Source organism: Callorhinus ursinus, unplaced genomic scaffold (assembly GCF_003265705.2).
Source record: "Callorhinus ursinus isolate GAN/ISIS: 27379988/994484 unplaced genomic scaffold, GSC_fseal_2.0 scaffold15, whole genome shotgun sequence".
Taxonomy (NCBI): Eukaryota; Metazoa; Chordata; class Mammalia; order Carnivora; family Otariidae; genus Callorhinus; species Callorhinus ursinus.
Window position 1 is genome coordinate 6,365,373 of NW_027397077.1, and position 25,523 is coordinate 6,390,895.

Consider the following 25,523-nt stretch of genomic DNA (forward strand, 5'->3'; position numbering starts at 1 on the left):
GAGAACAACAAGCTTTGCACTGGGGACCCTCCTGGACTCTCCCTATTTGCTCCTTCCCTTGGCTAATTTTAACTTGTATCCTTTCCCTATTAGAAACCACAACTGTGAGTACAGTAGTTTTAAGTGAGTCTATGAGTCCTTCCAGCAAATTACTGAAACTGAAGGTGGTCTTGGGGACTCCCAAACTTGCAGATGGTGTCAGAAGTGAAGGCAGTCTTGGGAACTCTGCCCTCCTAACTCTGCAGCTGGACCCCAACTCCAGCCCATGTCCACCACAGTACGGTCACACAGTATGTCCCCAATAAATATTTGGTCAACAAACAAATGAGGTATCAAAGGGAGGATTTTAGGATTTTGCAAAGTCAGGGGCATGAGATAAGCCAGCTATCACCGGTAAGAAGATGGCACCAGCTGCAGTGAGTTCTCAGCCCGTCAGAAACCAGCCAGGCAAGTACTCCAGTATCTTCTGGGGAGATCATCCCTAATGGCCAACAAAATTCAAAAGATTTTTAATGTTAAAACCAACCCCAGAACTGATTAAGAAGACATTTTAGGGCCATTAACAGAGATGAGGCCATTCTGTACTAACCAGTGGGAGATGCCCTGACAGGGATCCCTGAAGCACTAACAAAGGGTAGGAAGGGACCCCTGGTAAAGGATCCCCCAACATTTTAGCATGCCTTTCCTAACCACACCTCAGTCCTGTGAAGAAGCAGTGTTATTGAGACGACAGTTCTCCCCTCTACCTGCAAAGCGGAGTTCATGAAGCAGGTGTTCCCCAGGTTTCCAAGTCCGCAGAGCCCAGGCTGAATGTGAGACGATGGGGACTCCTGACAATTATATGAAGCAGAGAAGCCAGATCCACTGGAAAACACAACCCACATCAGCAATAAAAGCGAGTACTGTGCACATGCCCTCAGGATACCTTGTGGGGCTCCTCCAGGGCCTCTACAATTCTTATCTGGTAATAATTCCATGATATGAGTTCTTTCTACTCCCCTTGCCAGCCCTCCAGCCACTCCCCTTCTCCTACCCCTGCCCGATTTGACATGACAGTAGGTGGTAAACACATCCTTAAGAGGAGAAATGCTGAGTTCTCTACTTTCAGGCTTTTGGCAAATGTTAACTGTGTATCCCTCTAGAAGGCTAACAACTGCCGTGTGACTTCAGGGAAGAACATGTGGTTACCAAGATTAAGAGCTCACACCGGCCACCACTCACCAGGCCGCACTCAGTCCTAACTGTGCCTGAGTATTCATGCACACTCTCTTGCCTCACCCTCCTCCCCCATTCAGTCTGTGATATGTGGCAGGCACTTGTCAGATGCTTGCACAAAGGTCACAGCCATCCGGAGGGGAAACAGGCAGGGATCCCCCACAGCTGAGAACCATTCCCTCAGAGCTATTACTATGCTGTGATATGGCCAGCCCATCCCTGCACACAAAAAGCGGTGACCCCCCAGGACCACCAGTGACTTAGGCTGGGGGTAAAACAGCAGCTCATATAAGGACAAGCAACGTAAGTGAGAAGTAGGAGGCATACTTTACGGTGGGTATGAAATGGAGAGAGAAAACACATGCAGCCTGTTCCCACGGGGAACCCTAATCCCACTAGGCTTAGTGTGGCAGCACCCGGAGGAAGGGAAGCCAAGTGAAAGGGCCTGCTCTTACCCCCTGCTGACACCGGAGTTGTGCATCCCAGAGGTGTTAGTGCTATCACCATTTGCAATGGGAGAGGCGGACACTGAGGAATAGGGACTTGCTGATGATGTTGGAGAGGTAGGAAAATTTCTGCTAGGCGCAGTGCTTGATCTGGGAGAGAGAAGCAGAGACAATGCTACTGACTTTTTGCAAAAAGCAAGCCCTACTGAATGCCTCGGGTCTCTTTCCAAGAAATAAATGTTCTCCATATTCAGTTATTTAAAATAAACTGCAAAAGGCCTACTGTCATACTACTTCGAGATAAATTTTATTTAAATGAGTCAAGAAATTAACTGGTCTTCCTGGTCTCATTCATCACATGGTTACCCACCCAATCTCAGTAGGATGAACCACAAAGTTGATCTTTAGGGCATCCTGACTTGATTTATAAATCATAAACTTCCCTAATAAGAGTTACCAGTGAAAGACACAGAAAAATGGCGGTAAGAGATGAATATCCCCAAAAATACTTGACCCGAAATGAACAGCTGGCTGTAAGTACACTACAACAGGAAAATGGTAATCTGGTTTCACTATAGTATTCAAGGAGAATTGCTTTTGCTTCCTCAAATTTACAAATGTGAGTAACCTCTGTCTCAAACTTATGTTTCAATATTTTTCATAGCATCTTATTTTAGATTTATACCAACTTTCTGATTAATAAATGCAAGCACTGTCCCAAATATTAAACTGGTATGATTTTTATTAATTTTCTACTAAAATCTGTATAAGAATATGTAGAAGAAAGTGAATCGTTCTGCTTTGTTTCAAATATGTACAAATGTGATTTTCCTTCTAGATTTGGGGTTATTTTTAGACTACAGAAAATGATTACGATATGCGCCAGCAGAGAGCCCAACCTAATGGGATCTGGTCTCAACCAGGGTTCCCTGCAAGAAAGCAAAACAAGGCAGCAGAGATAAGGAATGACCCTGCACCCACACCTGCAGTGGACAGACATCAGGAAACTATCCAGGGGCCTAAGTGGGCATCAGGAACTGAGTTCTGCTCCACACTCTGACATCACAGTGAGAGAGAGGGAAAGAGGGTTCCCCCGCCCCTCACCTTCCCATAGGAAAATGCATCTTTCTCAAATCCTGAAGAGCATTTGCTTCACAGAGCCTCATCCTCATGCTGCAAATAAGTCCAAGAATCCAGATACCTCTGTAAATGAGACTCGGCAGAACCAAGGGCACTGAAGGTGACTTCAGCACACATATGAAACCTGTCCAATGTGATGCAGGCAGGAAGTCGCTACCCAAGGCTGGTCTGATAGGGCATACCATTCTCAGGTCTGTTGACAGGTACTATACGATAGTGATATTCAAATGCTGACGTGCAGAACCTCAAGGCATATAGTCTAATACTTCCCTTTTTACTAACTGTTCACTAGTAACATTCTATTTCTTTGAACTCAAAAGGGCAAAAATCCACAGAAGCCATAACCAAGATCTGTCAATTTCTTAAACAGACATTTCTGGTTGAAATGAAAGAAAACAAAGAAAAATTTTGACATTTATTCAAAATGTTCTAGAAAACACTGCCAGTAGTTTTCAGAGTAAATCCAGTCGAAAAGAAACCCAATGATGAGTACTTTTTATATGCCTGAAAATTTACATAAGACAAAGTTTTTCTTTTTTAAAGACATTTATTTCAGAGAGAGAGAAAGCCAGTGAGCAGGTAGGGGGAGGTACAGAGGGGGCAGGAGAGGGACAAGCAGACCCTGCACTGAGCGCAGAGCAGGGGGTGGGGGGGCTATCTTGATCTCAGGACCCTGAGATCATGCTGAAACTGAGTCAGACACTTAACCGACTGAGCCACCCATATGCCACAAGACAAAGTTCTTCTTAAACTCCACCCTTGAGAGACAAAAATACCTCTATGCAGAAAACTGACTATCTGGGAAATGCCTGGGCACTTGGCACCTGTCATCAGGCAGCTTTAGAGCACATTCTGGGGCACTGCAGGCTGACAAATAGGCAATTGGTGGGAAACACCTTACGCTCGAGGGTACATATTAAGTGAGTCAAGACCTCACTGGGTCTCATGCCACCAACACTCTGAAAACAGAAGCTTACAACTCCAAGGAAAGATTCCTCTGCTCCTTTAAAAGATACTCTGGTCAAGCCCCTGGTCTCTCAGTAGCTTTCTACCTAGACATTTCCTGCTTCTAGGCATGTCCAGTCCTTACCAATCATAACTAGAACATGCCCTGAACCCATGACTGAAGCCCTGTAACACACTCATGCCTGCCCTCCTTGCTCCATGGACCTCTGCATGCTTCTCAGATGTTCTCCAGGCTGAAAGCTGCTCTGCAGATGAGCCCACCCTTTAGGGATGACCTCAAGTAACCAGAGTCCAGCACCTGGCATTATCATTAAGATAACAATGAACTCAGGGCGCCTGGCTGGCTCAGTGGTAGAGCATGCAACTTTGATCTCGGGGTTGTGAGTTCAAGCCCCATGTTGGGTGTAGAGATTACTTAAGAATAAAATCTTAAAAAAAAAAAAAAGATAATAATGAACTCTTATTGGAATCCTCACTGCCTTCACAACATCCTAAGCCCTGCTCTCCCCACAACAATGCTGTTAACCCTCACCTGCGTGCACCCACATCTCCACTTCAGGAACACTGGCCTCTTCTACCTCTGGACAGGCAGCCTCAAAAGGGGGCCATGGTGCAGAGCTAACCAGGCCTTAGAGACCTCAGGCTAGTAAAGTCAGAGGGAGTTAGAGTTAGAGAGAGAGAGAGAGAAGTGAGGCCTGCTCTACAGAAAACCTTGGAAGCACGAACACAAAGGCTGGAGCAATCCACAAGAAGAGAAAATTGTCTTAAAATGTTCAGAATTTACAAGGTGGCCCTCACTAATAAAAAAGCTGAACAGAAACAATTTATGCTGTTCTCCAGCCACAACACATGTAAAACTGACTCTATAGGTAGATTAAAAAAAAAAAAAAATGGGTTAGGCCAGTCAATGACTTCCCCTGGATGACAAATTCACTGGCCGTATTTTACCACTCCCTCAAGGTTAACCTGTGTCTGCTTGACAGATGATGCATTACTAAATATAACTTGTTTTTTAAAGAAAATCTGATCAAAAGGGGCACTGTGTAGCTCAGTTGGTTAAGTGTCTGCCTTCGACTAAGGTCATGATCCCAGGGTCATGGGAACAAGCTGCGCTTCAGGCTTCCTGCTCAGTGAGGAGCCTGCTTCTCCCTCTCCCTCTGCCCTTCTCCCTGCTTGTGCTCTCTCTCTAATGAATAAACAAAATCTTGGGGTGAGAAAACATGAGATAAGGAGGCTGAATTAAGGATAGCTTGAATAGTGATTAGAATAACTATAAATGGGGGCGCCTGGTGGCTCAGTCAGTTAAGCATCTGCCTCTGGCTCAGGTCATGATCCCAGAGTCCTGGGATCGAGCCCCCGCATCATTGGGCTCCCTGCTCAGCGGGAAGCCTGATTCTCCCTCTCCCACTCCCCCTGCTTGTGTTCCCTCTCTGGCTGTCTCTCTGTCTGTCAAATAAATAAACAAAATCTAAAAAAAAAAAAAAAAGAAATATGTATTTTTTTTAAATATTAAGAAATATGTATTTTGGTCTTGTCCAAACTTCCTGGTACACAGTCCCTCAGTAATTTCCTCAGTGATGAGTGTTGGGAGTTTTTGTTATACCTGTGTTTTTGTCCTTGGTTCCTGAAATAGCTTCAAAGAGATAAAAGTGAAAGGAATGTCTTATTTCCAACACACCCCTTTCAACCACCTCTGTTTATGTTAATGACTTTTGGAAAGTCACAAAGGATGGGGCTTGCCAGAAGAACTAACCATGGGATTAGAGGGTTGGAACTTGCAGCTGCCCACCCCCAACCCCCTGGGGAGGGGAGAAGGGCTGGAAATCTGAGTTTAATTACTAATGGCTAAATGATTTAATCAATCATGCCTACTTACAGAGGCCTGCACAAAAATCCCTAAAGTATGGGAATTTTGGAGAGCTTCCGGGTTGGTGAAAACTGGAAGTGCCAGAAGGGTGGAATGACTGAGGGCAGCTCCTCACTCGCCCCTTTCCTACACCCACCTAGTACCTCTTCCATCTCACTGTTCCTGAGTTATAGCCTTTCTTGACAAACTGGTCATCTAGCAAGTAAACTGTCTTCCCGAGTTCTGTGAATTGTTCTAGCAAATTATCAAGTCCAAGGAGGGGTCTCAGGAACCTCTGATTAATAGCGGGTCATCCAAAGCACAGGCAACAACCTGGACTTGGAATTGGGATCTAAAGTGGGCCAGTCTGATGGGATTGAGCCCTTAACCTGTGGGATCTGATGCTACTTCCAGGGAGACTGTGCCAGAATTGAGTGAAATTGTACAACACCCAGGAGGTGTCAGAGAACTGCATGGTGTGAGAAAAACCTACACACACGTAGTGGGGCAAGAAGTACTGGTAGAGAAGAAAAAGGGGGTTTGTTGCCTTCCCCCCCCCGTTTTGCCTCCCAATAAGCTATTCTGCCCTTTTTCCTTAAAGAACCCCAATTTTATTTATTTATTTTATTTTTTTAAACATTTTATTTGAGAGACAGAGTGAGAAAGAGAGAGCACAAGCAGGGTAAGGGCAGAGGGAAGGGGAGCAGCAGACTCTCCTGCTGAGCAGGGAGCCTGATGCAGGGCTTGATCCCAGGACTCTGGGATCATGACCTGAACTGAAGGCACTTAACTGACTGAGCCACCCAGGCACCCCAAGAAACCCAATTTGTAGTAAGACACCTTGCAACCCCGCTAAAAAGCATTTTCCTGCCTTTTTGAAGCCAGGTATGGTCATATCATTGGCTAAAGAGATGCAAAGGGAAGTTTTATGTATGATTTCTGGGAAATTTCCTTAAAAGAAAGGGCTATGTCCCTCCTGTTTCTTCCTCCTTGCCACTTGAATGCAGGTGTAACCACAGCAGCTCCAGGATCCCAGATCAACAGGGAAGAAGCACCTTTGAAGTAGAAGCTGCACACAGTAGAATAAGACAGAGCGGCTGGGTTTCTAATGATACCAGCACTGGACTGCCCACCTCAGAAATTCTTCTTAGAAAGACTCCAGCATCTATCTTCCTTAATTGCCATCAAACTTTTCCTAATCAACATAGCATATTCCAAAGATGTATGTTCTATTTTTACATTTCTGGCAATTACTCCATTAACTTATCAGGGCTTCTAACTATTTTTATTTTTCCCCATCAATTACTTAGACTTGTAACTATCTACATTTCCCCATAGAGAAAGAGTTCAGCACATTCCCATCTCTCTCTGCTCTGTACTTCCTCCTGTTTCCTCACTTGTCTTCCATGTTGGGATTACCCAGAATTAACTTCTGGACTGTTACTGATATAGGCTGCTTTCTTACACCTTTCTTATTATTATTCAACTTTTTATTGAAGTACTACATAGAGAATACAAAAATCATGAAAGTAAAAATCAAGAAATTTGCACCAAATGAATACATTTACGTAACCAGTGCCCTGACCCAGAAACAGGACAGCCCTAGACCCCAAGTGTCCTCTTCATGCTCCCTTCAGTCATGATTTTTCCCACAGCTAACCACTACCATAGGTAAGTTTTGCCTGTTCTTAAACTTGGTATCAAGAGAACATAGGATGTCATGTTTTGTTTCTGGCTTCTCTCATTCAACATTGTTCATGAACTCAACACTGCTGGGTCCCTAAAGACTTTCACCATGTAAATACACCACAACGTATCTATCCCCTCTATTTTTGGTGGACATCTGGTTTAATTCGTTTGTGACTATGACAAGTAGTGCTGTCGTGAACATCTTTGCACATATCTTTAAGTGAACATGAGACGTATTTGTTGGCTGTATGCCTAGGAGTGGTTCACAGAGTTGTAGAATATGTCCATAATTCTTCCTCTAGTAAGGGTTGCCAAATCTCCTAAAATCACCACATCAATTTATATGCCCTATCAGCAGGGCCCAACAATTCAGGGTGCTCCACACCTCAACATCACTTGCTACTGCCCAACTCTTTCACAGCCATTCTGGTGGGTGTGCGGAAGCACTGTGTTGTGGTTTTAACTTGTCATTTCTGGATGACTGCAGAGGTTAACACCTCTCCACATACTTGCTAGCCATCTGGATATCCTCTTTGGTAAATTAACTGTTAAAGATTTTTTGCCCCTTTTCTAATGGGGTCGCCTAACTTTTTCTTACTGTCTTGGGAGGCGTTTCTTCCAAATTCTGGATATGAGCATTGTGTCAGACATATGTACTGCAAATATCTTTTCTCACCCTGTGGCTTGCCTTTTTACTCTCCGGTGAACAGAAGTTCTTAAAAGTCAGTCACCCCCTCTATCCATTTCCTCCTCCAAGGTTTGTGGCATTGTGTCTTGTGTCAGAAATCTTTGCTCACTCCAAAGTCCCAAAGCCCTTGCTTTTCTGGCCAACAAAACACTTCCTTAGGTGTGTGCTCTCTCACATGTTATGGATTCTACTGCATGTCCCTGGACTCTAAAAGTACTTCCTCCACTCAGGAGCTCTGTGTGGAAAACCTTCCACGGTCAGCTATGCTAGAGGAAAAAAATATTTCATCTTTACTTTTAAATAACAGTTTAGTAGGATACAAAATTCGTTTAAAGTTATTTTACTTTGACACTGAAAAAGTACCTCTTAGATCCATTGTTGCTACTGACAAGTTTGATACTAGTCTGCTTCTTATTCCTTTGTGACTTTTTCTTTCAAAACAATTTGGAATTTTCTCTACATCTTTGTTGTTAAGTTTTTACTCTAGTGTCTAGGCATGGGCTTTCTTCCTTCCATCTGTTGTGTTTAGCATTCTTTAAATTTCAGACCTTTCCTCTTTTATGATTTCTGAGAAACTCTTGGTCATTATAACCTCAAACATTTTCTTCCCCTTCCTCCGGTCATTTCCTCTCTGCTTCTGAGATTCCTATTACACAAATGTTGACATTTCTACCCCCATGCTCCACAGCACTTTGCTTTGCCTACCTTTCATCTCTTTATCCCTCCTAACGCCTTGTAGAATTCTTAAACCTGACCTTCCAACTTCTTCAGTCTTCAGCTACATCCATTAACACCACAACCCATCCCCTGAATTCTGTGTTCCCAAGTATGCCTCCCTATTCCTGTTTCATGTACCTACTTCCTTTCCTTGATGATATTCACTATGCTTACTCCATCCTCCCAGGAGTCTCGGAACATGAATTATGCTCCCACTAGCACAGGCTGTCAATCTGCCATTTTCCTTTCATTAGACTATACCACTTGTCAGCTTCTCATTATGGCTCCCCATGTGCTGTTCATCAGGTGAGACCCCACTACTCCTCCAGTCACTGCACCCCCTCCAATGAACTCCCTACCTCCCCCAGAGGTACAGCTAGAATCCAGAGTCTCACATGGCCCACCACCGTCCCCCGAACCCTCCTGCCGTCCCTCCTGGCACCAGTCCCAACAAACTCCCGCCAGTCTTCAACAAAGCCTGCTTCTGCCTCAGAATGGCCACTGCTGCTGATTCCCTCACCTCCTTTGTGACCCTCAGAGGGGCCTCCCTATCACCATTATTCAAATCTGCCCCTTCCCAAAGCCTAGCACTTGATTTTCTTCCCTCATTTTTTTCCCACAGTACTTATAAACCATTGGGCGAGTGGGTAGTTCTTGTCTATTTACTGTTCCTTGAGGATAGAAACTTTGTTTATTGCTGTATCCTCAGTATCTAGAAGAGTATCTGGCACTATTAGGGGAGTAGGGAGGGGAGTGTACCTCAGGAATCTCACTCTGGGCTCACTGGCCACTGGACAGACTTTGCAAAGAGAATCTAACCTTCAGGCAAATTCAAGGAAGTACTGCTCTTTTCCAAAAGCTATCTCCCTTCACTGGAATCTGAGACTTCGGGGTGTGGAAGGGATGGGAAGCAGCAGCACTGGGAAGAGAAAAAGGCAGAACTGTAACAGTCTCCCTTGGTCAGTACATCCAGCCTCTTCTGCTCCAAGTTGTCAACACTACCTCCCAGACTGGAATCTACCTTCTGTCTCCCCTGGGGGTTCCTCACAGTTTTTGTTATTTTCTCTGGGTTCTGTGTCATTTCCAGTTCTAAGAAGGGAGTTAGCAGTCTGGGCGAGCCTTTTGATTGCTGCTGTCACAAAGTACCAAAAACTTGCTGGCTTAAAACAACACAAATTTATTATCTTAACAATGTTGCAGGTCAGAAATTCAAAATGATTCTCACTGAGCTAAAGAGCTGTGTTCCTTTGTAGAGGCTCTAGGGACTTCTAGAGGCCACCCACTGGCCACTGGCGTGTGGCCAGAGAAGTCTTTCTGCTCATTACATTACATGCCTTCCATAATGACCATCACAGTTACCCCATTCCCACACCCCCTCCCCTCCAGCAACCCTCAGTTTGTTTCCTATGATTAAGAGTCTCTTATGGTTTGTCTCCCTCTCTGATTTTGTCTTTATTTTTCCCTCCCTTCCCCTATGATCCTGTTTTGTGTCTTAAATTCCACATGAGTGAGATCATATAATTGTCTTTCTCAGATTGACTTAATATGCTCAGCACAATACCCTCTAGTCCCATCCACATTGTTGCAAATGGCAAGATTTCATATTTTTGATGGCTGCATAATATTCCACTGTATATATACACACCACATCTTCTTTTTCCATTCATCTGTCTATGGACATCTGGGCTCTTTCCATAGTTATTGTGGACATTGCTGCTATAAACATTGGGGTGCAGGAGCCCCTTTGGATCACATTTGTATCTTTGGGGTAAATACCCAGTAGTGCAACTGCTGGGTCATAAAGTAGCTCTATTTTCAACTTTTTGGGGAACCTCCATACTGTTTTCCAGAGTGGCTGCACCAGCTTCCATTCCCACCAACAGTGTTAAGAGGGTTCCCCTTTCTCTACATTCTCGCCAACATCTGTCATTTCCTGAATTGTTAATTTTAGCCATTCTGACTGGTGTGAGGTGGTATCTCATTGAGGTTTTGATTTATATTTCCCTGATGCCAAGTGATGTTGAGCATTTTTTCATGTGTCTCTTGGCCATTTGTATGTCTTTGGAGAAATGTGTGTTCATGTCTTCTGCCCATTTCTTGACTGGATTATTTGTTCTTTGGGTGTTGAGTTTGATAAGTTCTTTATAGATTTTGGATACTAGCCCTTTATCTGATATGTCATTTGCAAATATCTTCTCCCATTCTGTTGGCTGTCTTTAGGTTCTGTTGACTATTTCCTTTGCTGTGCAAAAGCATTTTATCTTAATAAAGTCCCAAGAGTTCATTTCTGCCTGTTTCCCTTGCCTCTGGAGACGTGCGTGTCTAGCAGGAAGTTGCTGCGGCTGAGGTCAAAGAAGTTGCTGCCTGTGTTCTCCTCTAGGATTTTGATGGATTCCTGCCTCACATTTAAGTCTTTCATCCATTTTGAGTCTATTTTTGTGTGTGGTGTAAGGAAATGGTCGTTTCATTCTTCTGCATATGGCTGTCCAATTTTCCCAACAGCGTTTGTTGAAGAGATGGTCTTTTTTCCATTGGATATTCTTTCCTGCTTTGTTGAAGATTAGTTGACCATAGAGTTGAGGGTCTATTTCTGGATTCTCTATTCTGCTCCATTGATCTATGTGCCTGTTTTTGTGCCAGTACCATACTGTCTTGATGATGACAGCTACATAATACATCTTAGACTCCAGAATTGTGATGCCACCAGCTTTCGTTTTCTTTTCCAACATTCCTTTGGCGATTTTGGGTCTTTTCTGGCTCCATACAAATTTCAGGATTATTTGTTCCAGCTCTGTGAAGAGTTGATGGTATTTTTGATAGGGATTGCACTGAATGTATAGACTGCTCTAGGTAGCACAGACATTTTAACAATATTTGTTTTTCCAATCCATGAGCATGGAACATTTTTCTATTTCCTTGTGTCTTCCTCAATTTCTTTCATGAGTGTCCTATAGTTTTCTGAGTACAGATCCTTTTCCTCTTTGGTTAGGCTTTTTGTTTTTTCTTAAGATTTATTTATTTGAGACAGAGAGAGCACGAGCAGTGGAGAGGGGCAGATGAGAGGGTCCCTGCTGAGCAAAGAGCCCAAGCTGGGGCTCAATCCTAGGACCCTGAGATCATGACGGGAGCAGAAGGCAGACACTTAATCGACTGAGCTAGCTAGGTGCCCCTCTTTAGTTAGGTTTATCCCTAGATAGCTTATGGGTTTTGGTACAACTGTAAATAGGATAGACTCCTTAATTTCTCTTTCTTCTGTCTCATTGTTAGTGTATAGAAATGCAACTGATTTCTGTGCATTGATTTTATATCCTGCTACTTTGCTGAATTCCTGTATGAGTTCTAGCAATTTGGGGGTAGAGTCTCATGTCACCTGCAAAGAGTGAGAGTCTGTCTTCTTTGCTGATTTGGATGACTTTTATTTCTTCTTCTTGTCTGACTGCTGAGGCTAAGACTTCTGGTACTATGTTGAAGAGCAGTGGTGACAGTGGACATCCCTACCATGTTCTTGATCTTAGCGGAAAAGCTCAGTTTTTCCCCACTGAGAATGATATTCCCTGTGGGCTTTTCGTAGATGGCTTTTATGATATTGAGGTATGTTCCCTCTATCTCTACACCATGAAGAGTTTAAATCAAGAAAGGATGCTATACTTTGTCAAATACTTTTTCTGCATCTATTCAGAGATCATATGGTTCTTATCCTTTCTTTTATTAATACAGTATATCACAATGATTGCTTTGTGGATGTTGAACCACCCTTGAAGCCCAGGAATAAATCCCACTTGGTTGTGGTGAATAATCCTTTTAATGTACTACTGGATCCTATTGTCTCGTCTGTTGGTGAGAATTCTGGCATCCATGTTCATCAGGAATATTGGTCTGTAATTCTCCTTTTTGGTGGGGTATTTGTCTGGTTTTGGGATCAAGGTCATGCTGGCCTCATAGAGTTTGGAAGTTTTCCTTCCCCTTCTATTTTTTGAAACAGCTTCAGAAGAACAGGCATTATTTCTTCTTTAAATGTTTGGTAGAATTCCCCTGGGAAGCCATCTGACCCCGGAATCTTGTCTGTTGGGAGATTTTTGATTACCCCTTCAACTTCCTTGCGGGTTATGGGTCTGTTCAGGTGTTCTATTTCTTCCTGGTTCAGTTTTGGTAGTTTATACCTCTCCAGGAATGCATCCATTTCTTCCAGACTGCCTAATTTGTTGGCACATTGTTGCCCATAACATGTTCCCTTAGGGTTGGTTGTGATCTCTCCTCTTTCATTCATGATTTTATTTATTTTATTTATTTGGGTCCATTCTCTTCTTTTTGATAAGTCTGGCCAGGGCTTTATCAATCTTATTCTTTCAAAGAACCAGCTCCTAGTTTCTTTCATCTGTTCTACTGTTCTTCTGGTTTCTATTTTGTTGATTTCTGCTCTAATCTTTATTGATTCTCTTCTCCTGCTGGGTTTAGGCTTTACTTGTTCTTTCTCCAACTTCCTTAGCTGTTAAGTTTAGGTTATATATTTGACACCTTTCCTGTTTCTTAAAGGCTTGTATTGTCATATACTTCTGTCTTAGGACCACCTTTGCTGCATCCCAAAGGTTTTGAAAAGCTGTATTTTCATTTGTTTCCACTAATTTTTTAAATTCTTTAAATTTCCTGATTGACCCATTCATTCTTTAGTAGGATGTTAAGCTCCATGTATCTGAGTTCTTTCCAAATGTCCTCTTGTGAGAGTTTAAGTTTCAAAGCATTGTGGTCTGAAAATATGTGGGGAATGATCCCAACTTTTTGGTACCGGTTGAGACCTGATTTGTGACCCAGTATGTGATCTATTCTGGAGAAAGTTACATGTGCACTAGAGAAGAATGTGTATTCTGTTGCTTTAGGATGGAATGCTTTGAATGTTATCTGTTAAGTCCATTTGGTCCAGTGTGTCATTCAAAGCCCTTGTTTCTTTGTTGATCTTCTGCTTAGATTCTGTCCATTTCAGTGAGGGGGGTGTTAAAAGTCCCCTATCTTGTTTTATTATCGATGTATTTAATTTTGTTATTAACTGGTTTATATAACTGGCTGTTTCCATGTTAGGGGCATAAATATTTATAACTGTTAGATCTTCTTGTTGGACAGACCCTTTAATTATGACATAGTGTCCTTCCTCATCTCTTATTACAGTCTTTGGTTTAAAATCTAATTTGTCTGATATAAGTATTACTACCTGAGCTTTCTTTTGATGTCCATTAGCATGGTAAGTTGTTTTCCACCCCCTCATTTTCAATCTGGAGGGGTCTTTGGGTTTAAAATGAGTCTTCTGCAGACAGCATATTGATGGGTCTTGCTTTTTTATTCAATCTGATACCCTGTGTCTTTTGATTGGGGCATTTAGCTCATTTAAGTTCAGAGTTAACTATTGAAAGATAGGAATTTAGCACCATTGTATTGCCTATAGTCACTATTTCTGTACACTGTCTCTGTTCCTTTCTGGTCTATGTTACTTTTGGGCTCTCTCTTCACTTAAAGGATCCCCTTTAATATTTCTTGCAGGGCTGGTTTAGTGATCACCAATTCTTTTAGTTTCTGTTAATCCTGGAAGCTTTTTATTATGTCTCCATTTTGAATGACAGCCTTGCTGGATAAAGTATTCTTGGCTGCATATTTTCCTTATTTAGCACCCTGAATATATACATCATGCCAGTTCTTTCTGGCCTGCCAGGTCTCTGTGGGTAGGTCTGCTTCCAGTCTAATACTTATACCCTTGTAGGTTACAAACCTGTCCCGAGCTGCTTTCAGGATTTTCTCTTTGTCTCTGAGAGTTGCAAGCGTCACTATTATATGTCGAGGTGTTGACCTATTTTTATTGATTCTGAGGGGGGTTCTCTGTGCCTCCTGGACTTGAATGCCTGCTTCCTTCCCCCAATTAGGGAAGTTCTCCACTATAATTTGCTCCAATATACCTTCTGCCCCCCTCTCTCTTTCCTCTTCTTTTGGGATCCCAATTATTCTAATATTGTGTTGCTTTATGGATTCACTTATCTCTCGATTTCTCCTTCTGTGATCCAGTAGCTGTTTATCTCTTTTTTTCTCAGCTTCCTTATTCTCCAACACTTTGTCTTCAATATCACTAATTCTTTCTTCTGCTGTGTTTATCCTAGCAGCTAGAGCCTCCATTTTTGATTGCATCCCATTAATAGCCTTTTTGACTTCGACTTGGTTAGATTTTAGTTCTTTTATTTCTCCAGAAAGGGATTCTCTAGAGTCTTCTATGCTTTTTTTAAGCCCAGCTAGTATCTTTATAATCGTTATTCTGAACTCTAGTTCCGACATCTTACTTATGTCCATACTGATTAGGTCCCTGTCAGTCAGTACCGCCTCTTGTTCTCTTTTTTGAGGTGAGTTTTTCCGTCTTGTTATTCTGTGCAGAGAAGAATAGATGAACGAGAGAACAAAATACTAAAATGGCAATAACAGCCCCAGAGAAATACCCACTAAATAAATCAGAAGAGACCCAAAACCGAAAATAAATAAATAAATAAAAATTTTAAAAAGAGAGAGAGAATATAATCAGACAAGGTGAACAGAACAGAGCAATACACTGGGTCCTGTGTGTATTCTGGTCTGTTACAAAACTAAATCCCAAAATTGTGAAGAAAGAAAAACTAATTTACATACAAAAATCAACTTAAATACAATGAACAGATAACTGTAAAAATGAAAAAGACTTTAAAAGAAAAAAAACAAAACAAAAAAAGAAAGAGTATAAACAGGTGAACAGAACAAAGCAACACACTACGTCCTGGATGTATTTTAGTCTGTCTGTTAGAAGAAACGACATCCCAAAATTGTAAAGAAAGAAAAACTTGTATACACACACACACACACACACACACACTGAAAGGACAGAATGTAACTGCAGAGATGAAAATTCTTAAAAAGACTTAAAAAAAAAAGAATATAATCAGACAGGTGAACAGAACAGAGCAATACACTAGAATCTGGGTGTATTTTGGTCTGTTGTTAGAAGAAACTGCATCCGAAAACTGTAAAAATGAAAAGTAAGAGACTTAAAAAAACAGTTAATAAGAAATTGGTTGAAAAGGAAAGAGAAAAAAATTAAAATTAAGACTAAAGAATCAGAAAAAAAAACCAAACATGAATTCTATACCCTATTCTCCCCTAGCGCTGGAGTTTTGCAGTTCTCTATGATGGGTAAACATGGTCTTAGCTGGATGTTCTTGCCGATCTTCTGGGGGAGGGGCCTGTTGCACTGATTCTCAAGTGTCTTTGCCGGGGCGGAGTTGCACTGCCCTTGCCAAGGGGTTAGGCTAAGCAAGCGGCTCCGAATTGCTCTATGTGGCTTTTGTTCCCTGAAGGCTTTCTGCGCAGCTTTAGAGGACGAGAATGAAAATAGTGGCCTCCCAATCTCTGGCCCCGGAGAGAAGAGTGCAGAGCTCAGAGCCCCACTCCTCTGTGTGCCCTCAGGAAACAGCAGTCAATCATTCCCATCTCCCAGGTCTCCAGCTGCACTCTGTGATCACCCGGCCTGTGACCAAGCATTCTATCTCAGGCATGCGACCCTGCTTCGAGGCTCCAGAAGGGGTGGGTCTTGCCGTGGTTCTGCCGCTTGCTGGGCCCCTGCTTGGAGAACGGTTGCCCAACTGTGCCACGGTCTGCAGTTTATGGCAAAACCGAGCTGAAGGCCCACTCGTGGCCTCACTGATAGCAGCTAGCTTCCCTACTCCGATGCCTGGGAACTCTGCAACACTCAGGCACCCCCGGTCTTTCTGTGACCCCGAGGATCCTGAGACCACACTGTCCCATCTAGAATTCTGCCCCTCTTTGCCACCTGAGCACCTTTCAGGCAGGGAAGTCCCTCACCAGAGCAGGCTTCTAAAAGTTCTGATTTTGCACTCAGCTGCTATATCACTTTCCAGTGCCACCTGCCAGAGCTTCCCATATATCGCCTCGGATTTACTTCTCCATACCCCCTACCTTGCAGAAAGTGGTCACTTTTCTATTTGTAGAATTGCAGCAATTCTTTTTTTTTAATCATTGATTTTAAAGATTTTATTTATTTATTTAACAGAGAAAGACACAGCGAGAGCAGGGAGCCCGATGCAGGGCTCGATCCCAGGACCCTGGGATCACGACCCGAGCCGAAGGCAAATGCCTAACGACTGGGCCACCCAGGTGCCCCAAATTGCAGCAATTCTTAGATCGCTGGTTGAGTTCACAGGTGTTCAGAATGATTTGATTACTATCTAGCTGAATTCCTGAGACCCGACGAAACTAAGGTCTCCTAGTCCTCTGCCATCCTGGAAAGTCGACTTTGCCCAGTGAAGTCTTTGCACCTATCATCACTTAAGACTCTGCTTCTGTCCTCACATCTCCTGACTCTCCTGTCTCCCCTGTTCACCCTGTGATTACACTGGGCCCATCCAGATAATCCAGGATAATCTCCCCACGTCAAGACCCTTAATCACATCTTAATCACTCTGCCATGTAACCTAACATATTCACAGGTTCTGGGGATTAGGACTTGGACGTGGAGGGGGCATTATTCTGCGTACCACAGCTATATGGCATCTTGTCAGGAACTGGTGACCAGAGTTTCTAAAACTTGAGTCCATAGCTAGGCTTCAGGTTATCTGTAAAACGGCTGAGATTACTGGCAAAATGTTCTACTGACGTGTTTCTCAAGAGAGAGCCTATAAGCTTTCATGACTCTCAAAAGAGGCTATGTGAGAGCCCATCGCTATCAAACAGTCACTGTCCAAGACCTGAGTGAAAGAACAGAGCAAAGACCAACACTCTCCCCATAACTGTCAGAACACAGACACAAATTCCCCCACCTTATACCGTAAGAAAAACTCATTACTTCTTCTGTCCCCTTCTCAGGACATGCACAATTCCACACCGCACACAAACCTCTCCTGAGACAGAGGTGCCTGGGGTCCCAGTTTAAAGGCAGAATAATCCCCCCAGTATGCAGAAAGGGCAACAATGACTAACAGGCCTGTGGGTAAAAAGTAGGGTGGGATCAAACTTGAAGTCATACGGGACCCCATGCCTGAGCCCTCTTCTTTTCCAGCCAAGCTTCTAATCACAGGTGGAGAAAATAAAAGCCCTTGGCAAAAACAAAGCTGCCTCTTGGCAGAGCAGCTTTCCCAGATCTGGGCCCCTTCTCTTTTCTTTCTCTTATTCTCAAGAAGGAGAGGCTCACCACCGTGTTCACCCACTCTGATAGCTTTCCTCAGATGGCTGCCCAGCATGCTGCTTACCAAAGGCCAGTATTACAGACTGGATATGAAATAGACTCCAGATATGAAATGGAACGTTTCTTCATCTGACCCCGAAAAATTTTACTTAGCACGAGTAAATGCCTTAGGAAATAGTGTCTCTCTTACACCTGTGTGCCCAGCCACAAGGGAGAAAAAGGTCACTTACTTTGACTGCAAGGTCTGCCTCGGCCATGTGCCATCTTCATTCTGGGGCTCAATTACTAGCACCTGAGTGAAAGGGGAAACCAAATAAGGACTATGCAAAGCATCTCACTGGTGACGAGCTCAGAACCAGAAGATATCTGGCCACACACCCTGGCAGAGCTGCCTGCTGGGCATCGCCTGAGCCCTCCTACCTGACCCTGGTAGAGCCCAGCATCCTGGACAGTGTTGTCTAGCTTGCTCAGCTGCTCATAGGTGTTACTCATGTATTTGTTCCACAGTCGTGTTTCACGCTCAGCAGGGATATTGAACAGCTTCCGCATCTCCTTCTCGATGGTTGCTAGAGACAGGCAGAAAGATCACTCAGGATTTCCTCAAGATGCAAGGCTAAAAACAGCTGTAGCAAGCTAATGCCCATCCTCCTTCCTGTTCGGATAGTCCGTCACAGAGTGCTTGGACCAAAGTTCTGACTGACAGGCCCTCGGTGATTAAGGCCAAATGTCTCCCATGGGAATCCTCTTGTACTCACACACTAGAAACTTTCCCTGGGCTTCTCCTTCTTTGATAAGGTGGGTCCCATTTATAGCACACAAGCAACACAGAAAGGTGAGAAAACTTATCTTTGAAGTTAAGATAAATGTGGTTTCAAATACTAGCCCTGCCACTTTATTTTTTTTTTAAAGATTTTATTTATTTATTTATTTGACAGAGAGAGAGAGAGAGAGAGAGAGAGAGAGCGCGCGCACAAGTAGGCAGAGAGGCAGGCAGAGGGAGAGGGAGAAGCAGACTCTCCACTGAGCAGGGAGCCCAATGCGGGGCTTGATCCCAGGACCCCGGGATCATGACCTGAGTCGAAGGCAGCCGCTTAACCGACTGAGCCACACAGGCGCGCCCCATGCCACTTTCTAACAGAGATTTTTTAATAAGTTACTGTAACCTCTCTGAATCTGCATTTCCTCATCTTTATCACCATATCACTGCATGTCAGGGAGCATGCCCAGTGTTCTATAAAACATGATTCCCAGGTTTAGCTTTCCTCAAGAACCAGGTCAGGACCAGCACCTACAACCTGAGTCTATGTGGGTAACAGTTCTGGAGGGGGTGTCCGGCTTCGCACCCATCAGCCACAATGCTCTGCACTCTCCCTCCGGATATCCAGGACCCCAGCCCAGCTACTCACCGATGGTGTCTGCCTTGCTGAAATGGCAACTCAGCACGTTGGTGGGGTCACTATTCTCACAGAGCTTCAGTTCTAGCAAATACACCTCCACCTTGCAGTGCTTGACAAACAGGCCATGCTCCACCACCTGCAAACAAGAGGCACAGGTGAAGGAGCAGTGGTTTCACACCAGGCAGTCTTGGAAACAATAGGTTTCCTTAGTGGTAAGAGGCAGAATCCACACAATAATCATTCTCCCTAAGTGATCAGGGGATCAGGACAGATTTTTAAAGCCACCAGCATCTGTCCGAGAGTTGAAAATCTTTCTTCCCTTCATGAGGAAGAGCACCCGGATGGAGCCAGAGCTAGCTACAACACCGCCCAACAGGGAAGCCACTGTTCATCTCTAAATCAGGATCACGAGGTCTCCCTTGCCGGGTTGGTCGAATGAAAGGACTAGAGAACGTAGCTAAATCCCTGTGGTAGCAGAACACTCACCATATGGCAACACTGTGGGCATGAGGGGACATCTGCAGGAGACTGGCACACCCCCAACTTTTTGATACCCAACCCCTCTCAGGGGCCCAGGTTTCCAGCTGGAGAAAGAAGGTCGTTCTGTCCCCAAACAATGACTCTTACCTAGAAGCATGGCCTCAGGACTGCAGATCTTTCCTACTCTGAGAAGGGAAACTACATACCAGGGAGAGTGAGAAATTTACCCAATGTCTACCTATTAGCAGGCATGTGATGTCCCCTCTGGTAGGACAATCAAATGACTGTGAGAGTCAGGGTGGATGGTCTTCTCATAAGTCCCATCTACCAAAGGGGTGAAGAATCTGGGTTTCGACCGTATGGCCCGCTTTCCCTCAGGAGGCTATTCCTCTCTGGCTTATAAACACCTGCTTTTTGAGATATTCAACAGTGTGGCCAAAGACTCATAAGCATAGAGGAAAAAGCAGTGTCAGAGAATTTGTAAGATAAACAAGAAGCAGTACATTACTGTATGTCCATATGACCCCAAGTAAACTCTCTCTCACAGAGCCTTCCAGAAAGTGCTCTCATGGCACTGCTGGACACATCCCAAGCCACTGGGCAGCTCTGATGTTTGGAGGCCACTCACTGTAACATCTCAGGTGAGCAGCCTCACTCACCACCACTCACGACCACAATTCCCTAAAGAGAACCAGAAACAAGGCCTCAAACACCTCTATTCGACCACTTAGGTACATCCAGTACCCGAGAAAACCAACACCAGTCAGTGTCCCCAGGGAGCACTCGCAGACACTGACCAGCAGCTGCAACAATTCGTGTACTCACTTTTCTGACAATGGGCTGCTGGCCTTCTACACAGCCATACCAGTTTAGTAATTTATTCCAGGCCTCTGTTGGGACCAATACATAGTCCAATTCATCAATTAAATGTTCTTTCAAGGTCTGACTCTCAGGATCTGAAAAAAGAAAACAGCTCATAACTCACTGCTCTTCTCCCCAGAAATATTTGTTTTACAGGATTCTTATGTATTTTTCAGAAATAAGAAAATTATTTATAGGAACAAGTACAAAATTCCAAAATTCTGTCACTGGCCATAACACAGAGCAGACCTGACAACTGTCTTCAGCCACGCCTTCAAAGGAACGTGTATTTCTTCTATAATGAAATGGAGTAGGGAGACTAAAAAAACTCCAATTTACATTTTCAACATGCTTCCAGATTCCACAATGAAAACTGTAATTACGAATATTTAACATAATAGTCTGCTCAGTGAAACTTCATTGAGGTCAAGTATCTTCTGAAAGATTTACTAAGAAAGCAACAAACCAATCACTGAAGTTAACTTTATTTTACCAAGAGTCATGACCAAGAGTCATTCTTAGTTTTCCAGTCCAAGTCAAAACCCAGCTGGACAACCCCTTATGGAGGGGGAATGTCTTTAAGACCCTAACATCCACCTCACACCCACCACAGGCAGGCAACATGACTAGGAATCAGAAGTGGACATCCACAATCTGAAACACACCCTCAACTGACGACCAAGGAACTGGATCAAGGGAAGACTGATCACCTCCCATCAAGAGAGCCTCCCTGTGCCCAGCAACATCCACTCCTGCTGTAGTGGGTGCAAAAGTACCCACAATGGTGCAACTCATCTGTAACTCAAGGCATATGATGTTAAAAACAAAAACCAAAACCATAAGCAGCATTCACAAAGTTGACTGGGGATTCCCATCACCCACACCCCCCTTCACCCCCCCCCCACCAGTTTATACCCTATCCCATCAGCTCTTCTGTCCTTCCTTATATCAAGTTTCAGATCTGACCCACCTCTGCTTTTTTCATTTCCAGGGAGAATAGGAAAGGAATTAAATAGCAGGGGAGGACAGGAATACCAAGGTGAAATAGGTGAACGGGTATAGAGTATATACCTATATACGGTATGAAACCTATATGAAACATGATAGGGTATATACCTACAGCGGAATATTATTCAGCCTTCAAATGGAAGGAAATTCTGACACATGCTGCAAGGATGAACCCAAGAATATTATACTAAATAAAATAACGCAGTCACAGAAAAACAAATACTTAACGACTCCACTTAAATGAGGTATCTAGAGTAGTCAGATTCAAACACAGAAAGTAGAATGGTGGCTGCCAGGGGCTCGGAGGAAAGGAGATTGGGAGTTATTGTTTAATGGGTCGGGGGGAGGTTTCAGTTTTGCAAGGCAAAAAAGTTCTGGAGATTGGTTGCAAAACAATGAATATACTTAGTATTACTGAACTACACACCTATAAATGGTCGAGATGATAAACTTTGTTATGTATATTTTACCATAATTAAAAAAAAAAAGATGGATCCTCCTCATTGATAAGCCAACCAATTTCCACAGCAGCTCTGGCATGATTATTAACACTGACAGAGCAGGCCTTTTCTGTTGAGCAACAGAAGGATGATCCACTGGTATCAGTCTGCTTGAGACAAAAGCTTCCCCCCAAAATTGACACTTTTCTCTGATTTACAAATTAAACTTTTCTGAATTATAAATTAAACTTTTCTCTTATAAATTGAAACTCATAGAAGTTATTCACTTCTTGTCTTACTCAGGGAGATACACTTTTGCATTTCTAACACTAAGCACTATGCACATCTGCCTATACACACAGTGCCAAGCAGCTGCCAGAAACCTTTAAATGTGGGAAATGGAACACACCGTTTTCAGCATCACCAACCCCAAGTACATCATTTCCATGGGGCACTTTCCCCTCTAAGGCTCTGTGATGATTTTCGCACACATCCCTCTTACACGCTCAGTGCAATTGCGGGAAACATGACTGGAATTCCCAATTCAGTTTACTATTTTCACTTGAAAACAGGATCACTCTAAAGGCATCATGCTCAAAATCACGCAGAGGTTTGGGAATGAAGATTTAGTCTCTGCAAATTTCTTCCACAGAGGCAAATAAAGGGGAAAAATGAGAGCACTGCTTGGCCTAAGCACAGGGATTTCATCTGATATACAGCAGAGGCAGAGGTGGAAAAAAGAAAAAGTGCTCTGCAGACAACATAAGGAAGGATATGCTAGACCCCATCCTTCCCACCCTTTCAAGAGCCCCATCCAGCCACTTCTATGTCCATAGGTGAAAGGCAGCCTGACTGGGACTGATAGGTGACTAACAGCCTGGGAACTGAGAGGGTGACCCTCATTCACCAAAGACAGGTCATTCCTGTACCGTCAATGTTCTAAGCAGGGTCTGCACAGAATGTACTTCTCACTTCCTAAGCACATAGCAAATGTTTCAAGGAAAAGCCAGATGACATTAAATTGGGGGACCATGGAAGAAATGCTTGCCCTTAGGTGAAGGTCACGCAAACTGATTTCAGAGAGCCCCTCTAGCCCTAGGATTCTCATCATTAGTATTCTTAAAAGCATTAAGAAATCTTCTATTTAGGGGCACCTGGGTGGCTCAGTCGGTTAAACATCTGCCTTCGGCTCAGGTCATGATCCCAGGGTCCTGGGATGGAGCCCCGCATCGGGCTCCCTGCTCCGCGGGAAGCCTGCTTCTCCCTCTCCCACTCCCCCTGCTTGTGTTCCCCCTCTCGCTGTGTCTCTCTCTGTGTCAAATAAATAAATAAAAATCTTAAAAAAAAAAAAAAACAACGAAAGAAATCTATTTAAAAAAAAAAAAGAGGGGCACCTGACTGGCTCAGTCAATACAGCACGCAACTCCTGACCGTGGTGTTGAGTTTGAGCCCCACATTGGGCTTAGAGATTACTAAAGAAAAAAAAAAGGGGGGCAGGGGAAGGAAAAGTGCAAACACACTGCTGTGCTCCCTTATGCCAACTTCATGGTGTGATGCCACCATCTGACCTACATCAGGAAACAAAGCACATGAATTATTATGTCACTTGACCTCCCCTGAAACAAGTCTGAGCTGAAGCACTGCCCATTTTTTAAAAAACACCCAGGTTAATGAGAGACGATGGACTCTGAAAAACAAACTGAGGGTTCTAGAGGGGAGGGGGTGGGAGGATGGGTTAGCCTGGTGATGGGTATTAAAGAGGGCACGTTGTGCATGGAGCCTTGGCTGTTACACACAAACAATGAATCATGGAACACTGCATCAAAAACTAATGATGTAATGTATTGTGATTCACATAACAATAAAAAATTAGACAACAAAAAAAACCCACCCAGGTTAGTGTTAAGTAGTTGGATCAAACCTCATACATGTCTGCCTTCCTACCACTCTGATTCTGGACATAATCAACAGATCACTCTCATCCTGCTTGCAAGGGAGTCTAAAGCTTAAGAACACAGCCTAGGAAAGGTCAACTGTCTTATCTATGCATCTACAGGTACAAGCCCAGCTCTGGTATGTCATGCATCATTTTTTCAATCACTTCTTCCAATGGGAGCTGACTGTGATAACTCTACCTTCCACCTCTCCTCACACACTCCTATGACAAACAACCATCATAGGAATGCTTGATGGATGTAGACAGGTCCGCAATTTGTTCCACTGCAAAGGTAACACAGAAAATTCTGGTGCCCAAATTTCAGATTTCAGATGCAATTTCAAAATAATACCCTATTTCTTTCCATTCCACATGCTAATTTAAAATCTGACATCTCTAACAAAACTATTTTGCAAAAAGAAAAATACGAGAAGCATGCTCTTGTGTGAAGCAGTCAGTTTAGGGAAAAAGTAGCTTTACTCCTCCCTGACGGTCTTACAAAGACGTCTGCCATAGATGCAAATCAAGGACACTTGTTTCTAACCCGTCACAGCAGGAAAGTCAGGTTCACAATATCCCTGTTACTGATAAACACGACCTCAGGTCACTGCCTAGGTGGGTATTTCAGTTAGAAAAGCAATGGGATACTATACCTGAAAAGAGTCCGGAGTTATCTATTGGGCCAGGAAATAGATTGTGTTCACCCACATTGTACATATCCCAGCTGTCGAAACCCACATACTTCTTCCACTGCTTGAACCACCGGCTGTCAATAAGATACCTAGAGACAGATAAAAATTTACTATACCAGAAAAACTGAGGTTCTAAGTTTTTGCAGTTGCTCCTTTAATTTTTTTTATGATCTTTCCACCTGGGGAACACACATTCCCCATTCAAAAACATATTCTCAAGAACAAGAGCAGGACTAGGCCTCAGATGGCACAGAGAGACTGGCCCAAGACAGGAGTCCATTAAGTGAAATGACTGTTGAAAGAATGAATAGAGGCACCTGGCTGGTTCAGTCAATCTGGAGTGTGTGCGCAACTCTTGATTTCAGGGTCATGAGTTCAAGCCCCATGCTGGGCATAGAGCTTACTTAAAAATAAGTACTTTTATTAAAATACAACAACAACAACAACAACAACAAAAGACAGGTGCCTGGGTGGCGCAGTTGGTGTCCAGCTCTTGATTTCAGCTCAGGTCGTGAGATCAAGCCCCATGTCGGGCTCCCTGCTCAGCGTGTGGAGTCTGCTTGAGATTCTCTCTCTCTCTCTCTCTCTCTCTCTGCCTCTCCCCCCACTCACGCACTCTCACTAAATAAAATCTTTAAATTAAAAAAAAAAAAAATGAGGGGTGCCCAGATGGTTCAGTTAAGCATCTGACTCTTGGTATCAGCTCAGGTCCTGATCTCAGGGTTGTGAGTTTAAGCCCCACATTGGGCTCTACACCTGGCATGGAACCTACTTTAAAAAAAAAAAAAAAAAAAAAAAAAAAA

The 25,523-nt window shown here is 43.5% G+C and overlaps 1 protein-coding gene across 4 annotated transcripts in view; it reads right to left on the reverse strand.

The window, feature by feature from the left end:
* Nucleotides 1–25,523, reverse strand: part of USP4 (ubiquitin specific peptidase 4) — a 49,350-nt gene that overhangs the window by 21,269 nt on the left and 2,558 nt on the right. For 2 of the 4 annotated variants that reach the window (XM_025884733.2, XM_025884735.2), the window contains exons 2-8: nucleotides 24,682–24,809; nucleotides 20,609–20,739; nucleotides 19,313–19,439; nucleotides 18,327–18,472; nucleotides 18,137–18,198; nucleotides 1,671–1,811; nucleotides 747–864 (exon numbers count right to left, since the gene is read on the reverse strand). In XM_025884733.2, coding sequence (XP_025740518.1) covers nucleotides 747–864; nucleotides 1,671–1,811; nucleotides 18,137–18,198; nucleotides 18,327–18,472; nucleotides 19,313–19,439; nucleotides 20,609–20,739; nucleotides 24,682–24,809 — 853 coding nt within the window. Of the gene's footprint in view, nucleotides 1–746; nucleotides 865–1,670; nucleotides 1,812–9,868; nucleotides 15,105–18,136; nucleotides 18,199–18,326; nucleotides 18,473–19,312; nucleotides 19,440–20,608; nucleotides 20,740–24,681; nucleotides 24,810–25,523 lie in introns of those variants that run through there. The other 2 variants (XM_025884734.2, XM_073901196.1) reach the window with 2 other exon arrangements.